This window comes from Cheilinus undulatus, linkage group 11, assembly GCF_018320785.1.
Source record: "Cheilinus undulatus linkage group 11, ASM1832078v1, whole genome shotgun sequence".
NCBI lineage: Eukaryota > Metazoa > Chordata > Actinopteri > Labriformes > Labridae > Cheilinus > Cheilinus undulatus.
This window is the reverse complement of record NC_054875.1, coordinates 40362042-40378182: the sequence shown is the minus strand read 5'-3', so window position 1 is coordinate 40378182 and position 16141 is coordinate 40362042. Positions and strand designations below refer to the sequence as shown.

Below are 16141 nucleotides of genomic sequence, written 5' to 3'. Positions count from 1 at the left end.
GCCTGCTTGTTTTCATGAGCCAAAGTGGGTGAAAGGAGGTTTTTATGTTGGCAAAACTTTCTACTTTGATATGAGCCTTCCACAACAACATTAACACGAATTTAAACCCAAAAGAACAGTATTTTATGTTGAATTACACAACCCTGGAGGCTTACTTTGCTTTGAAACATTAAGCAAGCAAAGACATTAAGGAGTCTATTACCCAGAATCCCTCATGGATAGCAAGTGTGTAAAACTGAAATCATGTCAGAACAAATCAGATCCGAACGCAGTCGTAAAGCAGCAGCATCAAAACTACAACACAGAGCTTGTAAAACAGGCGAGCGCACTTTGTGGACTGCTTGTTGTCAATCAGGGCTTGATGTTTCCAGAGATGTCATATCCTATTTGCAATATCAATAAAAAATGTTGTAAACAGAGTTCTTTTTTAGAAGAAGAGCTGCTGTTAAAAGCAAGGCTTTTTTAGACTTTAAATGATGCAAACTGGTACCTGCAGTCAGTATTTTAACGTCATGTTTTGAAGAAGAGGTTTTTTATTTCTCTATTTGCAAATAAATTTAAATGATGCAGAAAAACTCACTAGAGTTCAACTGATTGGCTGTTTCAGTCATATTTAGAGCTAAAATGTTTAAAATCTGCCTTCCCAGCTTCTTATATGTGAATATTTTCTGCTCTTTTCTTGTCACTTATGATCGTAAATGAGTCTTTTGTGTCCTTTTATGAGATTTTACCAGAACTAAGGCCTGTACCATGCAGCTAGTGAACTTAACCCAGGGTGTCTAAAATTGACAAAAAGGTTCCCAAGAGCACAGAGGCTTCCATAACTCTCAAATGGATATGGTTTGGCACAACCAGGACTCTCTCAAGTGCTGACTGCCCAGCTAAACTGAGCAATCAGGAGAGATGGGCCTTAGTAAGTGATGCTGCTTGCTTACGTCACAAGTCTGCCGGGCCCAAAAGTGCTGCCCCTCGATGCTGATTGGTCCTGTCACCAGTGTTGTGCCTGAATGAGTTCAGTGAACGGTCGTTTATGAACTCGTTCATGTTTTGGGCGAACGTGAACTGGACTTACTGTATTTCTGCCTGATTAACGTTATTGTGAGCGTTCATTCTGGCGTTTGTGAACGGCGCTTTCTCATACTTTAACTTTGTTCAAGAGAGTGCCAGATTTCCATAGAGCCTTCCAGGCAAAACCCGGCTAAAACACACTGTAAAGGGGCCTTAATATGTAGGGGGAAAAACACCCAATCTGGCAACACCAGCCACCACAGAGTCGCACCGCCACTTGTGTCATCAAAATGCAAATGGAGGCAAAAACAAATGAAGGCAGCAGCACTATCTCAGACTCTGCCTCCATGATTAATACGGCACCTTTGAATGATTACTTAAAAGAATTCTATGAAAAGGTCAGTGATGAATCTTACCTCTTTGTGTAAACTTTGCCCACCGGCTTTCAAGAAGCATCTCCGTGCATCAACAACGTTAACAGCAAACCTGAAACATTGAACAAAAGCACATGGCTAGCCTTTCAAGGTATGTGCAAGTGACTAAAAAATCAAAAGACACGGCAACAGCGAGCCAAAACAGATCCTCTACCACCCAAATCGCATTAACGGCGTACAGTAGCGGCTCTGTTGTTTTTCCTCATGTTTGTGAGAATAGACTGTAGGGGTGAAAGCTGCAGCTGGCTACTAGTGTTGACTGAATGGGTGGCAACAATGGGGAAATGCCAGAATTCTAAAGGTAATAGCTTGCAGCAACATATTGAAAAAAAAAGAACTATGAACTAGTTCATTTTAAAATTTGTGAACTGGACTTTGAAGTAATTCATGTAGAAATTGAACTTTCCCAACACTGCCTGTCACCTTAACCGGGCCCAAACTGTTCAGATGGGAGCTTTGCAAGATGGATTCGCCAGTGAGAAACACGGAAACAGGCATAACCATCTGCTTTGCAAGGTTAGGTCATCATAAGACCTACGGAAAGCCTTTTGGACCCATGCCCAAATCCCAACAGGAAGTCCACCAGCAAAAAGTAACATATCAAGTCTTTGGCCTTGTTGGACAAAAAGTAATTTTATAAGTGAATGTCATTTAGAGACTTGGATGACCTCTTTACCCTTTTTTGACATTTTATAAGATAAAGGGTTATCAGTCGATGGAAAAGGCAACCAAGAGGCTGACTGATATTGAAAAGAATCTAAAGTTGTAGCCCAAATATTGCTTTGGACAGTCCCCAGTGAGAGGAAACAGGGCCACTGGAGCTATAAAAAACCCTGTAAAGTCTCTCTCAGTGTGGTTAGTAAACCAGGCGTGCGGCTGCCTCCAAGCAGAGTGTTTTTAAAGGCTCGTTTTTCACCTGTCACCTTCCAGAGGTCCCAAAGATTACCTCCAACAAGTGGCACTGTCCGCAGCTATCTAGCCCCACACAGAAACACAGAGGTAAAGCTCCGAGTGTCTTTGGGGAACAACAGCTCATAACTCAAAGATATTGGTGTCCTTGTCAATAAAATCACACATAAAGAAGATTGGACTCAAATGAATGTGCTCTCTAGAGAAATTCCTCGTCAGGTGAGGGCGGCTGCGGCTTCTTTACTTCAGGAATGCGTCAGCGGTGTGTCTCCTCGCCCACCCCCCTCCGAATCCTGCCATTGTGAGAGGAAGGAATGCTTTTCAAAAAGTCGGTCCTTTCACAGAGGGATGTCGGGTGTCGCCCCATTTTTCATTCAAGGCTTAAAGCAGACAGCAAGGGAGCAGAGCTGCAGAGTTTCTTGTTAATAAAATGTTGTTATGGATGTGCTTTGGGTGTAATTCTGCACCTAAGAAGTACAGTAATTATTGTGCGGATAGTTGTTCTCCTAATTGCATTGTTAGGATAGATTACAATGTGGATTCTGGAGGTTAGGAAGAATGTTTGCCTTCATGTTTTTCTCTTGTCGCAGCTGCAGATTATCATTCAAATATTTTCATGTAATAGCTCTGAAGGGCTTCTGAAATGCTTCAGAGATGCTCCGGCCTAATGAAGAATGCAGTTTACACTTGAGAGCGAGAAAAAATGAGCAAATTACAGCATCAAATAATGAACATGAAGCCCTTATTAGAGGGATATTACATTCAATTTTCATTTGTAAGATCATGCCGTCCTTAGAGGCCTCTCTTAAAGCCTTTGAAGCAGATATGATGGTTTGAACAAATCCAAAAAAGGATGATTTTAAAGAAGTGTGCATGCTTCTGCACAACAGATTTGGGAATACCTTTATTTTGATGTCTTTATCTCCATTCCTTGCAGTCAAATCTCGCCACATGGCAGGGTGTGGCGGCCTGAAAGCCTGGGAGATGGGTGGTCCTTCGTAGGTGCTTGAACCTCATTGGTCAGCGCAGCCCTCTAAAAACACCACTACCTGCATCAGGTGAAGAAAAAGTCAGAGAGAAGACAGATAGCACCTTGAGAGCTTTGGGTACAGTCTTAAGAAGACAGCTTTGCACTTTTTTTTGCAGTTTGACTTGTTTTGCATTCACACGGAGGAGACTAGAGGAGCAAATAAGGTGAGTAATGCATTTTAAACAAGGTAAGAAATTCATCTATGCACCAAGGAAGCTAAAGTACATATTTAAGAGTTTGTTTAGAGCTGCAGGTCTAAAATAATCTGTTACGTAACAACTTGTGGGAAATTTATTAAAGCGATAGTATCAGGAGCTTCTCTATTAAGTTTCAGGGAGATTTAAGGGCGTAGGAGGGCAGTAGTTGAGTGCATAAAAGAAGGAAAAGTGCAGCTATCAGAGAGCTTCAGGTGTGAGTGATGTGTTTGTTGGTGTTGTGCTCCCCTAGAAGCAGGAGTCTGAGGCAGATAGATAGTGAAGGCAGGCCGTGCGGTGTCTGGTGGCAGCCGCGGTGGGGTGTTTTTTAAGGGGGGGGCGGGGGTTGCATCACCGATGACTAAACAGGCATTCAGCTCAGACCTGTGATAACGTGCCAGAGCTGAGGATTTCAACAGAAGCAGCCTGAAAGCCTGCAGCCAACAAGGAGCAGGGCAGGCCCGGTCTCGCTCAGGCTCAAACTTCAGGGAGAGGCCAAGATCCCATCCCTGCTGCACCCACCACCTCCTCCTTCCTTGTAGGTGTCCTCATAAATCAAGCAGTCCCTATCCCCCCCCGCTCTGCAGGTGCCAGGGTTGCTTTCTAACCTGGAAGCTCATTTTGAGGCTTCTGCACTGATTTTAGTTTCAGAAAACTTGTTCAGCAGGAAAATGGGAATGCATGTTGCTCTTTTATGCAGATTTGTGTCTTATATTTCAGGTGTTTTCTGCAAGATTATTCCATGTGTTCTATCCTTCATTCCACCGGAGTCTGTATCTCTATTTAACCAGATTTCAGTGGTGTGAAGTGTACGAGACATGGGGATATGGCAACACAAGCTAACATTCAAGATACCAGAGGGCGTCTGAGTCAAAAGCCAAAGAAGCATCTCAATCAGTTCCATTCTCAAAGCTAAAGTTAGTTTTTCCCAACTTTATCTCGCCTATGTGATACTTTCCAAGTATTTTTCCTGCAAGTAAAAAGCAAATGTGTTATGCATGTATTTTTTGTCAATAAGATACCAAGTAAGAATCTCACAAATATGAATAAAACTCCCGACCTTGTGCCCAGTGTTTCATTTTTTTTCCCTACAAGTGCAACATCTCAGAGAATCATCACAGAGCCATTATACCGCCCACGCCCAACTTTCTGTGCTTCTCAGCCCCAGAGCTGGATTTTTTTTTTTTTTTCATTAGCCAACATGGAGAGTTGGAGAGTCAGCCCACACAAACAACCTTTACTGTTTGGCAAATGAAGCTTATTAACAATTTAAAACATGCCCTCACTGAAGCCCACACAGTCATGTCATTAAACATGTTCCTCCATGCTCCAGAGAAGAGGCACAACTACTTCCAGAGCAGTTCGCTGAAGAAGTGCACATCAGAAGTGAAGATACCAAGAGTCTTATCTCTTATTTTCTATTCCCTCCAATGCTGAGATAAGTTTTTCGACAATGCATGCCTCTTCAGTAATACAGACACCATATGGAGGGAAAGCTTTCTAGTGTTTGTAAAGCAGATGATCAGTCATCCTGCAGATGTTGCAAATGCGACGATAAAATAACTAAGGAATGCTCCATATTTTTGCCTTGTTATGCTTTTGGGTACACTTATAAATATACAAATGCACTCTCAAAGTCTAAGCAGCATGATTTAGCTTCTGAGCTGTTGAGCGTCTATGTGCAGATCTACAAACACTGTAAGTCTCCAAGGCAACATAACAGAAACACAACAAAAGACACTGAGGTCAAGCGGAAATGCTCTGAAGATCCTCCACTGATGCTGTGTGGTCTGATTAACTTCTACCAGATGTGTGTGTCACACTCAACTTTCACAGTTACACACAAATACAGAAATATGAATTATGTGAATACCCCTTAACCCTTTAAAGAGCTCGCATTGAAATACTTGCAAATTCAAAATTTAAGCCTTAGAATATTATTGGTGGACATCCCAATACATTTTACTTTGTCAATTATGTTTTCTGTCATGATAGGGAAAAGAGATCCATAAAGTTTATGCATATTTACATTTTAATAATGGGAAATAAAGTCTAATGAGTATTTACTTACAAATTATAAAATATTTATTTTACAAGACATGGTGAGGTTGCCTGTATAAGCAATGGTGGTAACCAGGGGTGTAGCTAGGGATTTTAGGCCCCTAGAAAGAATATTACCCCCCCTTAGCCAAGCAACAAATGTTGCATAATTTTTACAAATATCTATGCATTTTAATGTATTTTTTATCCATAATTTCCCTATTTATGAGAAATATTTTACTGTGGTTAAATTAAATTTACTTGCATTATTTTGCAGTGCTGGACTATACCATTCAGACATTTTAAGGGAGAAACAGAGCAGCCCCTCAATCTGTTAACTGATTTATTTAGTCACTTTTAATTCAATTATGATACCAAAAGAAAAAAAATAATAATAAAAACACACCTTTCATTGCCGGCTTCTCAAGGACCCTCCCTACCGTGGGTCCAGGTACCCTTTTTCCCTCTGTGCTACATCCATGTGGTACCACCAGTTTTATCTTAGAATTCCAACAGGGCACCTATAATAATCACAAATGTTAAATAACTCAGTACTGCCACTACTGCTAATACATAGCAGTGCCAAAGTTCACAATTAAACTGAAAACTGATTTATGTTATCTGAGTAATGAAACTGATTCACTGGAGCAAAACTGACTAAAATCACATATATTTTGCTGTAATACCATTTATTTTTTCTTTATAATTCCACCAGAAAATGTAAGAAACATCACAAATATTAAATGTCTGAATTAATTTGAGCAGAGATAAGGTTCAGAGTAAAAATAAGAATTGACAAGTACAGTTAAGCTGTTCTAAGGTTATAACAAGTACCAAAAAAACCCTATTTTACTATATTTACCTTAAAAAATTGAAAAATTACCACTGGATTACTCTTGAATTTCTTACAAACCTGTGTCAACATCCAACTACACCATAGAGCAGGGGTTCCCAAACTTTTCAGCCCGCAACCCCCAAATGAACAGTGATGGGGACCAGAGACCCCCATGGTCACTAATGGTGCTTGAAGTGTAGCTGAACATAGCTGTGCCCTTCAAGAATATCATGTGTAGAGGGAAATTTTAAGGATTTCATGAGCATTACTTTGATTTCAACACAAAACTCACCAGATGACCATGGTTTTATTTTAAATTGAATGATTACATGTATATATTTCTACAAAAAAATTGGAAAAATTTACAATTTAAAATCATTTTAAAATATTCTTTGTTTTTGAAGGCATCTCACGACCCCCTCTTAGCGTCTTGTGACCTCCCAGAGGGGCCCAAGCCCCAGTCTGGGAACCGCTGCTATAGAGTAAAGTATTCATTATAACCGGTGTTAATTTTTGCAACTATTTTTAATTTTAGTCTTAGCTTTAGTCTTTAAATGAAATGCATTTAAGTTTTCTTCATATTTTGGTCATTTCTATCCTTTTCAGTTTTAGTCTAGTTTTAGTCAACGAAAACTAAAGACATTTTAGTCTAGTTTTAGTCCATAAAAAGTCCTCACATTTTAGTCATTTTTAGTCCAAGCATTTATTTTCTTGCCTAAACCAGGCACCAAGTCATGATAGTGTGTTCTATGCACTCTGCTAAACCTGGGGTCCCTGCTTTCTACAACTGAGAGGCAAAATAGCTACAGTGGCATTGTGTTTGACAGATTTACCCACAGTTAAGAAATATCACAGATTTTGAAAGTCCATCAAAAACTACATGACATTTTAGTCTACTTTAAGTCATCTCGATGAAAACTAAACTTAGTTTTTGTCTTTTTTTGTTAGTCTTAGTCTAGTCTTTGTCATGGAAAAAAGGCCGTCAACAAACATTTTTAATTGTAATTTTAGTCGATGAAATTAGCAAACACCCATGGTATGGTTGCTAGATGAATTAGGCATATGTCTTAATATAGAAAACATTTTACACCACTAAATAGGCATATGTCCAGACATGGTTCCTCCATTTTTCACACTAAAAGTTCAGTAATTACAAGAAATCCTACGCAAGCAAAACCTTTGATGGCATGTAGCACTGCTGTTCACCTTTATAATGTTCATGTTTGATCAAATTATCATGGACAGTTATGATTTTAGGACCATTTGTTTGGGCCCTGAAGAGACATAAAAACAGCATTTTTCAAATCCTGGAGGAAACAGGAAGTTGGAGACACTCTGAGCAATTCCTGATTGGTCAGATTGTGTGATTACACTTTCCATGAAGCTGACTGATCTCCAAAAGCACCATTTTGGTCTCACTGGACCAAAGAAAATTCTTCCACTTGACCATGGAGTCTCCCACGTGTCTTTTGGAGAACTCCAGCCGAGATTAAATCTGAGTTGTCCTCAGCAGTGGCTTTCTCTGTGCCCCTTTCCTATAAAGCTTTGACTGGAGAAGAACCCGGCCTATTTGTTCCATATTCCTTCCATTACTTAAACATTGATTTGACTGAACTCTGGGGGCAGTTCAGCGCCTTGAAAATTTTTTTGTATCCATTGCTTGACTTATACTTTTCAATGAACTTTCTCTGAGTGTTCTTTTGTCTTTGTGGTGTAATGGTAGCCAGGAATACTGATTAACAAGTTGTTTTTTTCTGACATATTTTTATTCAACTGATATTGCTATATTGTATTAACCACGGTTGATTTATAAAATCAGTAAAAGGGTAAAAAAATCCAAGGAGGTAAAAACATTTTATAGGCACTGCTTCCTCTGTAATCATTTAAATGGTGACTGAACAGTTTACTGTTTATGATACAACAGATTCTAGATCATTTTTAAGTTTTGAAAGTAAACTTCATGTCTTTTTATCAGCAGACAAATCTTTATTTCAGCCAAAATGAAAGTCTGGATGTTATTTCTCTGCATTTTTCTGCGTCTGGGTTCAACACTCGGCGAGGACACAGGTGAGAGTCATTGTTCCTGCAGCAGGCGCAGTTTCAGCAGAAGCCAGCGTGTTTAAAAAGAATTCAAATGACAAAAAAAAATCAGCGTGAGAGTGACTTTGCTGATTGCTCTGTTCTCTGTTGTGAAATGTTGATTATTCAGTTTCTATTCTCTGCAGCTGAGGGAGGAAATATGACAGCTTCCTGCTGCACAGGCAGCTCCTGCTAATTGAGAGCACAAGCATGGTGCTGAAATGTAGTGTGTAGTGTCAGCATCACGCTCCATTAGCTGGAATAAACTGTGTACTCCAGTCATCTCTTAGCATGACGGTTCAGTCCAGCTACAGTTCTGTTTCCTAATTGTTAAACAGGTCTTTATTTCCCTTGATGACTCAGAGGTGTGTTCTTGTTTTAAAGTGTCAGAAGACATTGGCGTCCATCAGCTGGAGCGTTTAGTGGAGCTGCTGACGTCTACGGAGTGTGAGGACCTTCTGTTCACGCTCTCTCACCCAGAGGAGAATATTTTTAAGCACCTTGAACGCCTCTCACCAGAGAAAAATCAACTAGGCCTGAAACCTCGAGCCAAGAGAGACACCTCCTCTGCTGTGGGTTAGTAACCACCGTCTAAAACGTGACTCATCTCTTTCACTTCATGTCAAAGAAATGATGGTTTTTGAGTCCTTTTACTTTGAGTGTGACCTAATGGCAATGTCAGTGTGAATGATAAGGGACAAAAACCAAAGTCAGGAACTAGCTGAAGTCTTAATAGTGAGCTGACATGCCAGATAGACCATTGTAATGATCAGTGGCATGGGATATATTTCACATCCATCTGATTTAACACCACATATAGAATCTTAGGGATGGACAGAACCTTTAAAAAGAATCTCAAAAGGTGATTGGATGATTGTGCTGGCCGTCAAATTCATTAAGGGTCAATAAGAGCAACAAAACATATGATATAGATAAATGAGCATGTTAACATCTCAAAATCTCCAAAAAAAAACAACCAAAATACAGTTGTTATTATGGGAGCCAACTCAAACCAAATGTATGCATGCATGTCCTCTCAGGGCTGAGTTCTAGAAATACTTTCAGAAATTTGGGTCTTTGTGGATGTGGTGGTTGATCTTCTGTGGTTAAAAGTAAAACAAATTGAGAAAGAAGTGCAAAAAAACTGCAGTTCCTTGAGTGTCCACTTGAGGGTGGCTGCAGAAGCGCCGTATAGAGCTATACACCCTATGTAAAATGACATTTTCCAGAGCAGAAAAAAACATGCGATTGAGATATTTTGATTGAAAATGTGTGTGTTTGTCATGTATTCTATCACTGGGTTTGATGCTATTATGCTATGTAGTGGTAAGTGAAAAACCCAAGTAGGAAAATTGCCCTCCCAAAACCCCTGTTTCTACAGAAAACTGCAGTTTTTATCAAGACTGATGACTGATTTATCATGGACTGATAAATATGTGTTTAAGATGCATTCTATTTGCTAATACTGGCTGACAGGTGGATTTCTGGAAAAATGGATAAAACAAAGCCATTCCTGGTTAAATTGTTTAAATCTCAATTGTTTCGTAGTTGCTTTAGTATTTGTAGGGGGTATTAGAAACATATTTTTTCTCTGCACATTTTAATTTGATAATGTCCAACCTGACTTGGCATGCAGCCCAGAGACCGGTCAAGCTAGGATGCCTGCCCCTACTTTCAGGCCCAGGGTGGGTTGGGCCCAAAGACATTCTGATATACAGAGCAGTATAATTACATTTGTCCCTAGATTTTTGAGTTTTTGTCAGTTTTCTTTCAACTTCAGAACAGCTTCCCTTGGTGTAGATCAACTGCACTAATTGAGTCATTGAGTATTTCTAATTAAAACTTCACAGTAAGCCAGTGGTTCCCAACCTTTTATCCATTGAGCCCCCTTTCATTTATCTGAGAAGAGCTGTGCCCCCCCAGGACCCACATAAAAAAAATTACATATTAGTGTCAAAATACATATCAATTTGAATGGTTTTCCCCCAAGCAGTTAATTTATTTAACATTATAATGTATACTTCTTTAAATGTATGTTTTTGATATGAGGGAGAAAAAATGTTAAAAAGTGGCACAGTCAGCCTGCTTCACTAAACAAGCACAGTAAAATAGTGCTAGGACAAGTGAGAAAGAGGACCGAAGGGGTAGAGTGACGTTATCAGTGTGATATTGGTATCGGCAGATAACAGTAGGGCTGGGTATTTCCACTGATTGCCTGATTCAATTTGATTGGATCAGATTCAATATGCATTAAAAATTGACCCCAAACTTATGGCCATTCTTTGGTTTAGCTTGCCTCTGTCTTTATAGATTTTAAATCCAAAATGCATGTTTGTCTTAAGGCACATATTGCAAGTCCAAGTTGAATCTGTCATAGTTAAATTAATAATAGAGTAAAGTGTCTGTGCGTCTGCTCCTCATCCTCTCTGGCCTGACTATCATTAACAATAAGTAGGCCACGTCCTCATACATGCGTTCATGTTGTGCTCATTATGATCTCATCTGAACAGATTTTTGTCAGTAGAACAACTCAGAAAAGTACTTTAAGCTTTAATATAACAGCCAACTTATTTAAAAAGGCTGGTTTAAAATGGCATTTGCACAGCCAAGCTCAGAGAGAGCATGCATAGGTTCAGGTAAGCTTAGGCTGGGATTTTTGGGTGGAATCTAAAGCTCTACTGTACAAGGAGGTTAATTCATGTTGATGCTATTTATCAGGAGGTTTAAGACCTGCCTTGGATGCACCTTTCTGAATGTGACTATATTGATCTAATGACAGGATTTTCAACATGGCGGTCAGTGTGGAATGGTCTCAACATTCAGTAACAAAATGGCGAACGTCACTCAGGCTTTGTCCAGTGTTTTCTATGTCTATGTTCCTGAGGCTCGACTAGCTGGGACCCACTGCTGTAATCTTGTAAGAAAGCAGCGAAGTCCACTCTGAGAGCTGTCTGTTCCTCACACGTCCAGCTCAACTCGGGGGAGTTTCTGGCAGTATGCTGGCTGTCAAAGACCTGTCTGTGTGACGGCCATATGTTTTGTGTTTACCAGATAGCGAGGCTCAGTGCCGGACGGCCCTGACAGACTGGCTGCTGAGGTACGGGGAGCAGACCTACTACGACAGGCTTTCCCGCACCTTGCAGCACATCGGAAGAACAGACATCGCCATCGGTGAGACACACACGGACACAGAAAGAACACATGTGCCCCCTGTAGTACAGAATAACTTTGTGTTAATCTAATAGGCCGAAAAGTTAAATTGATTCAATTTTCATGAGCAGCCCAGTGATGTAGAGACATCTCAGCATGTCCCTTGGCAAAAGGAAATTAGAACAAAGCCTCGTTTGGGTGCACGGTGGTGCTTTTTCAAAAATTGGTTTATTTCAGTCAACAAGGCCTCCTCAAGACTTTAACAACAGAGCGTAATTGCTTCATTACTTTCAGATTCTTTTTAATTGGAACTTCACAAGTGGCATATTTTCGCACGCTGCCAGTCTCTGGCATGTGTTGCCGTCCAGTGTGCACACAACTCCACAGCCGAGTGGCGTTGGATGGAAGGAGGTGTAAATGATCTGACAGAGGACTCAGTGGAGCTGACACAAGCCACAGAACAAACCATCTGTTCCTTTCATCAGCAGCTTCGGAGGGAAAAAAAAGACAAGGAGGGGACAGGAGGAGATGAGTTAGAAGACATGAAGGAGGGGGCAGAGGCGGCTTTGATAGGAAAAGGCTGTGTGGATGCAGAATGCTGCAATTATCGTGCACTTGATTGCAGTTCTGACAAGTAACTCGTATGTAGAAGTTTTCGTGTTTTTTCCCCAACTGGAGGACAGTCGCTGCTCTCCTGCCAGAACTAATTATGTTCAGGGCAAGAAAACAACAATTAAATTAAGAATTACAATCTTTTATTGGATGAAATACAAACAACAGAAATGGGAAGTCATGTCAGATTATGTCTGTGCTCGTGTTTTCACAGAAGTGGGGAAGAACATCAACCAGGACAAAGTGCTGAGCCTGAAACGCTACGTTGAAGACTATCAGAAATATGTCAGCTCTTTAAAGGTTCCTCCAATACAATCGATCTCAAAGGACGGAGGACAGCAAGGCCAGAAAGGCAGAAAGAGAACAGGTAAGCTTTTTAATGACGACACTTGCAAATAGAGATGCTCTGATTCTAGTTTTTACCTAGTTAGCATGTCCTATACCTGGACTTCAGCATTCACCAGTGCAAAATAACCCCCTGACACCAGATCAAAAAAAAAAAAAATACTTGTTATAATGTAAGGGGAAAAATGTGATATGTATTAGCTAGCTTTGACTAACAGACTCCCTGCTAGCACTATACCACTGATGCTTAACCAGGGGTGCACATGCATCGATTTAACACTGGCATCAGTGCTATCAGCCCTTCTGATGGACAGCAACCTTAAAGAAGAGGTTTTTTTTTTTAACACAGCAGTTGATTTGTTGTACAAACTGATCTGTTTTTGTGCTCAAACATGGGAGAAAATGGCAACATTATAGGAAACTTACACCAAATGAAGTAATAAAAACATTCCTATTGGTTTTGACCCTGATTCTCACAATCAGTGCATCTCTAGGTTGTCCTTTCAGCATGCTTGTTAATCAAATTTTCACTTTCATAGGCCGCATGGTGGCACAGGGGTTTGCACTGATGCCTTACAGCTAGAGAGCCTTTTCTGTGTAGAGTTTGCATGCCTAGGTTCTTTCAGGATACGCTGGTTTCCTCCCACAGTCCAAATACATGCTCATGAAGTTATTTGGTGGCAACTCTAAATGTGTGGTTGTCAAATGGTGTGGCCTTGAGGCTAGTCTATGTGTGCCCTGGCTGTATGTACAACCATATGTCATTACTACCACTATACAACCACAAAAGTTACTTTAACTCATGTTAAAGAGGCTGTTTTTCATGGATATGAACATAGTGTGCCTTGAGATTTTGGCTTGATTTTAGGTGGGACATGGGAAAACAAAGGTTAAAGTGTGAGCAGTTATATTGCAACACTCACCTCTCAGTGTTGAGGTGGGCCTGGGAACAAGTCGACTTGCGTTACTGGTCATAAACCTGGAGTCTGTCATTATATTTTATGTCAGTTAAGTGATAGTTGATGTCTGCTCATAAAGTATGACCACCTCAGGTTGCTATGGTTACTCCTTTTATCTAACGGCTGCTGCGCATTAATTTGGAACAGTGTAATGATTTTTTGACTGGAACTACTTGTGAAGTTCCAAAGGTGTCCATATATCAGAAGTTAATGGACATCAATGTAATTTCCAGAGCCAATCAGAATCGAGTATTCACCCAGATCATGGTATAATAAAAGTTATATTTGTTATTGTCTGTCTGTTCCATATATACTCACTTGTCTATATTTCTGGTATTCTGAAACCATGTAGTACCAAATGATCTATTTTTTAATGATTGATAGAATCAAAAAGTGCAGAAGATTCAAAAACAACAAATAATTTAACGGTTATAATTCAACTGAAAGTTGCTGTGAGCAAAAGGAGGAACAGCATTGTTCCATTTATAATTACAATAATCAGCAAAACCTAAGTTTTTCCAGCCTTTTTGGTGATAAAGTAATGTTTGTTAATTGTATTTAGCACGGTGTCGGCTGTGTTTTATTGCTTCACTTTCAGCACTCTCAGTTGAAAGAGTTAATCTTTTGGAACAATGCTACGCTCAACAGTGAACTCTCTCTCTCTCTCTGATTGGCCAGTCAAAATCAAAAAGGGGTGGGACTTCTGATATCTGCCTTGTCAACAACAACGGCAGCTTAGGAGGAACAGATATGACTTGTCTTTTGAGGGTAAACGTTTTTTGATGATACTTCCTTAAATACAAAATATAAACAGCCTTACAGATACTGCTGAAGGAAGCAGAAGTCAACTTTTCATAATCTAGGACTCAGTGTTGGGAGCAAAGTGTCACAAAGTAATACAATAGAATACTAAGAGTTTTTCATTTTTCTTTTCTTTTTTTTTTTTTTGCTGTAATGTGCAACACAAGGCATTCCTGTTATGGTTACCCTTTTTATAAAAGTCATCAATTATTGCAAGAGCCCCTCCCCCCCTTTCTCATTTCTCTTTTGTGTCTACCAAAAAAGACAAAAAGAATATCCCAGAAATATCTGCACTGTTTCTGTTTCTCTCCGACCTGATGACCCGAAGCTGCGTGTCATAACACTGCGTGCCAAGGACTAATATTTTTGTTACTATAGTATTAAGATGAGTTTCTATATTGGAAGATTTATACTAGTTTAATTGTAAAGTTTAAAATAAAATTGTTTTGACAACCCTACTCTCTAGCAGTTTCTTTGAAAAACCATGTGTGTCAGATGACTGTCAACAAATGAGTCTGGTTCTACTTGATGATTCTACTTGCCGAAGGGAAATGTTTTATTTTCATATGATGATATAAATCATATAAAGCATGTTAATGTTCAAGAACTTTGAGATAATTGGTTGAGAGAACACTGCAGTATGAGAGGCCCCACTCTTCAGAAAGTCATTGGAGTTTGGTCGACTTTAAAATTGAATTAGAGTTAGCATGTGCTGCCATACCTGAACCCTGAATATCTCTGGCTATTAGTGTCAAGAGAAGACTTTTGGGCTCTCCCTCTGGAGACTGTCTGAGTGACAAATGATATGTTTCACTGAGCCCTGAATCTATTAAATGTTTAGATGAGATGCTGGATTAGATCTGCTGGCCGTGGGCATGCTTCCAACTCATTACTCCTTAACATCAACACTCACTGTATGAGGAGAATTTCCCAGGATGCCTCAAAATTCAAAAATGTAATTATCACCTGTCCATTTTTTTCTCATACTCCCAGAAGGTTTCATTCAAGCTAAAACTTGACAAAAGTGCTCCCACAATGCTTAGAGTGTATTCCCTGTTTGTGCTATGCATTAATGTAAGAATGTTTGTGTTCCAGTGAGGGATCTGACATGGCGAGACATGGATCTGATTGTGGAGCGGGCTCCTGTTCCCCTCTACCAGAGAGGACCTCTGGATGTGGCTCTGCCTCTCTTGTATGGCCTCCTGCTGGGCTTCGGTGGCACCCTGCTCATGGGAGTAGCTGTACTTAAGGTGATTATCCAAATCAACAATAGAATCACCAACAGCCATCAACCCACAGCCAACAGTAGCTGCTGCAGCGAGATCATGGTTGAGGATAAAATGTTGGAAGATCAGAGCTTCTTGGATGACTCGAGAGGCATTCTGGGAGTTTAAATCACCTAGAAACATACAAAAATGCATTAAAATGAAAGTGTAGCATTGCATTCTCTTGGCTTTTGTTTTATGAAAGAAATTGTCCTTGTAGTCCCTTGGGCTAAAGATTATAAAAGCAAAGCCTCCCATGTTTTTAAGGATCTAGTCCATTATACAAAAATATTGTAAAATAAACTCACACATTTCTAGAGTTGATGCTTCTGTTTAAACAAAAACATGAGCTTCACACCAGCACATGCATTTCTGACAAAACTATTGAAATGGTCTCACATGTGGCATATAAAACTGAGCATATCTTAAAAACTGGAAAATGTACAATATTGTGGTCCAGTTCTGATAAAACCACCTCTA

The 16141-nt window shown here is 39.9% G+C and overlaps 1 protein-coding gene across 1 annotated transcript; it reads left to right on the top strand.

Annotated features, from left to right (window-relative positions):
• Nucleotides 1-1718: 1718 nt before the first annotated feature.
• On the top strand, nt 1719-15790 carry LOC121517346 (transmembrane and death domain protein 1-like). The gene is made up of 8 exons (XM_041799047.1): nt 1719-1743; nt 2373-2441; nt 3289-3349; nt 8429-8517; nt 8914-9105; nt 11581-11700; nt 12506-12658; nt 15492-15790. Exons 1-8 carry the CDS (start codon nt 1719-1721, stop codon nt 15788-15790), a joined length of 1008 nt encoding a protein of 335 aa, XP_041654981.1.
• Nucleotides 15791-16141: the final 351 nt, after the last annotated feature.

Excerpts from the sequence above, each read along its gene's own strand:
- LOC121517346 (XM_041799047.1), top strand. The coding sequence starts at position 1,719 with ATGGGGAAATGCCAGAATTCTAAAG. Across the intron at positions 8,518-8,913 it reads AACACTCGGCGAGGACACAG|TGTCAGAAGACATTGGCGTC; the intron begins GTGAGAGTCATT and ends CTTGTTTTAAAG. Across the intron at positions 12,659-15,491 it reads GAAAGGCAGAAAGAGAACAG|TGAGGGATCTGACATGGCGA; the intron begins GTAAGCTTTTTA and ends TTTGTGTTCCAG.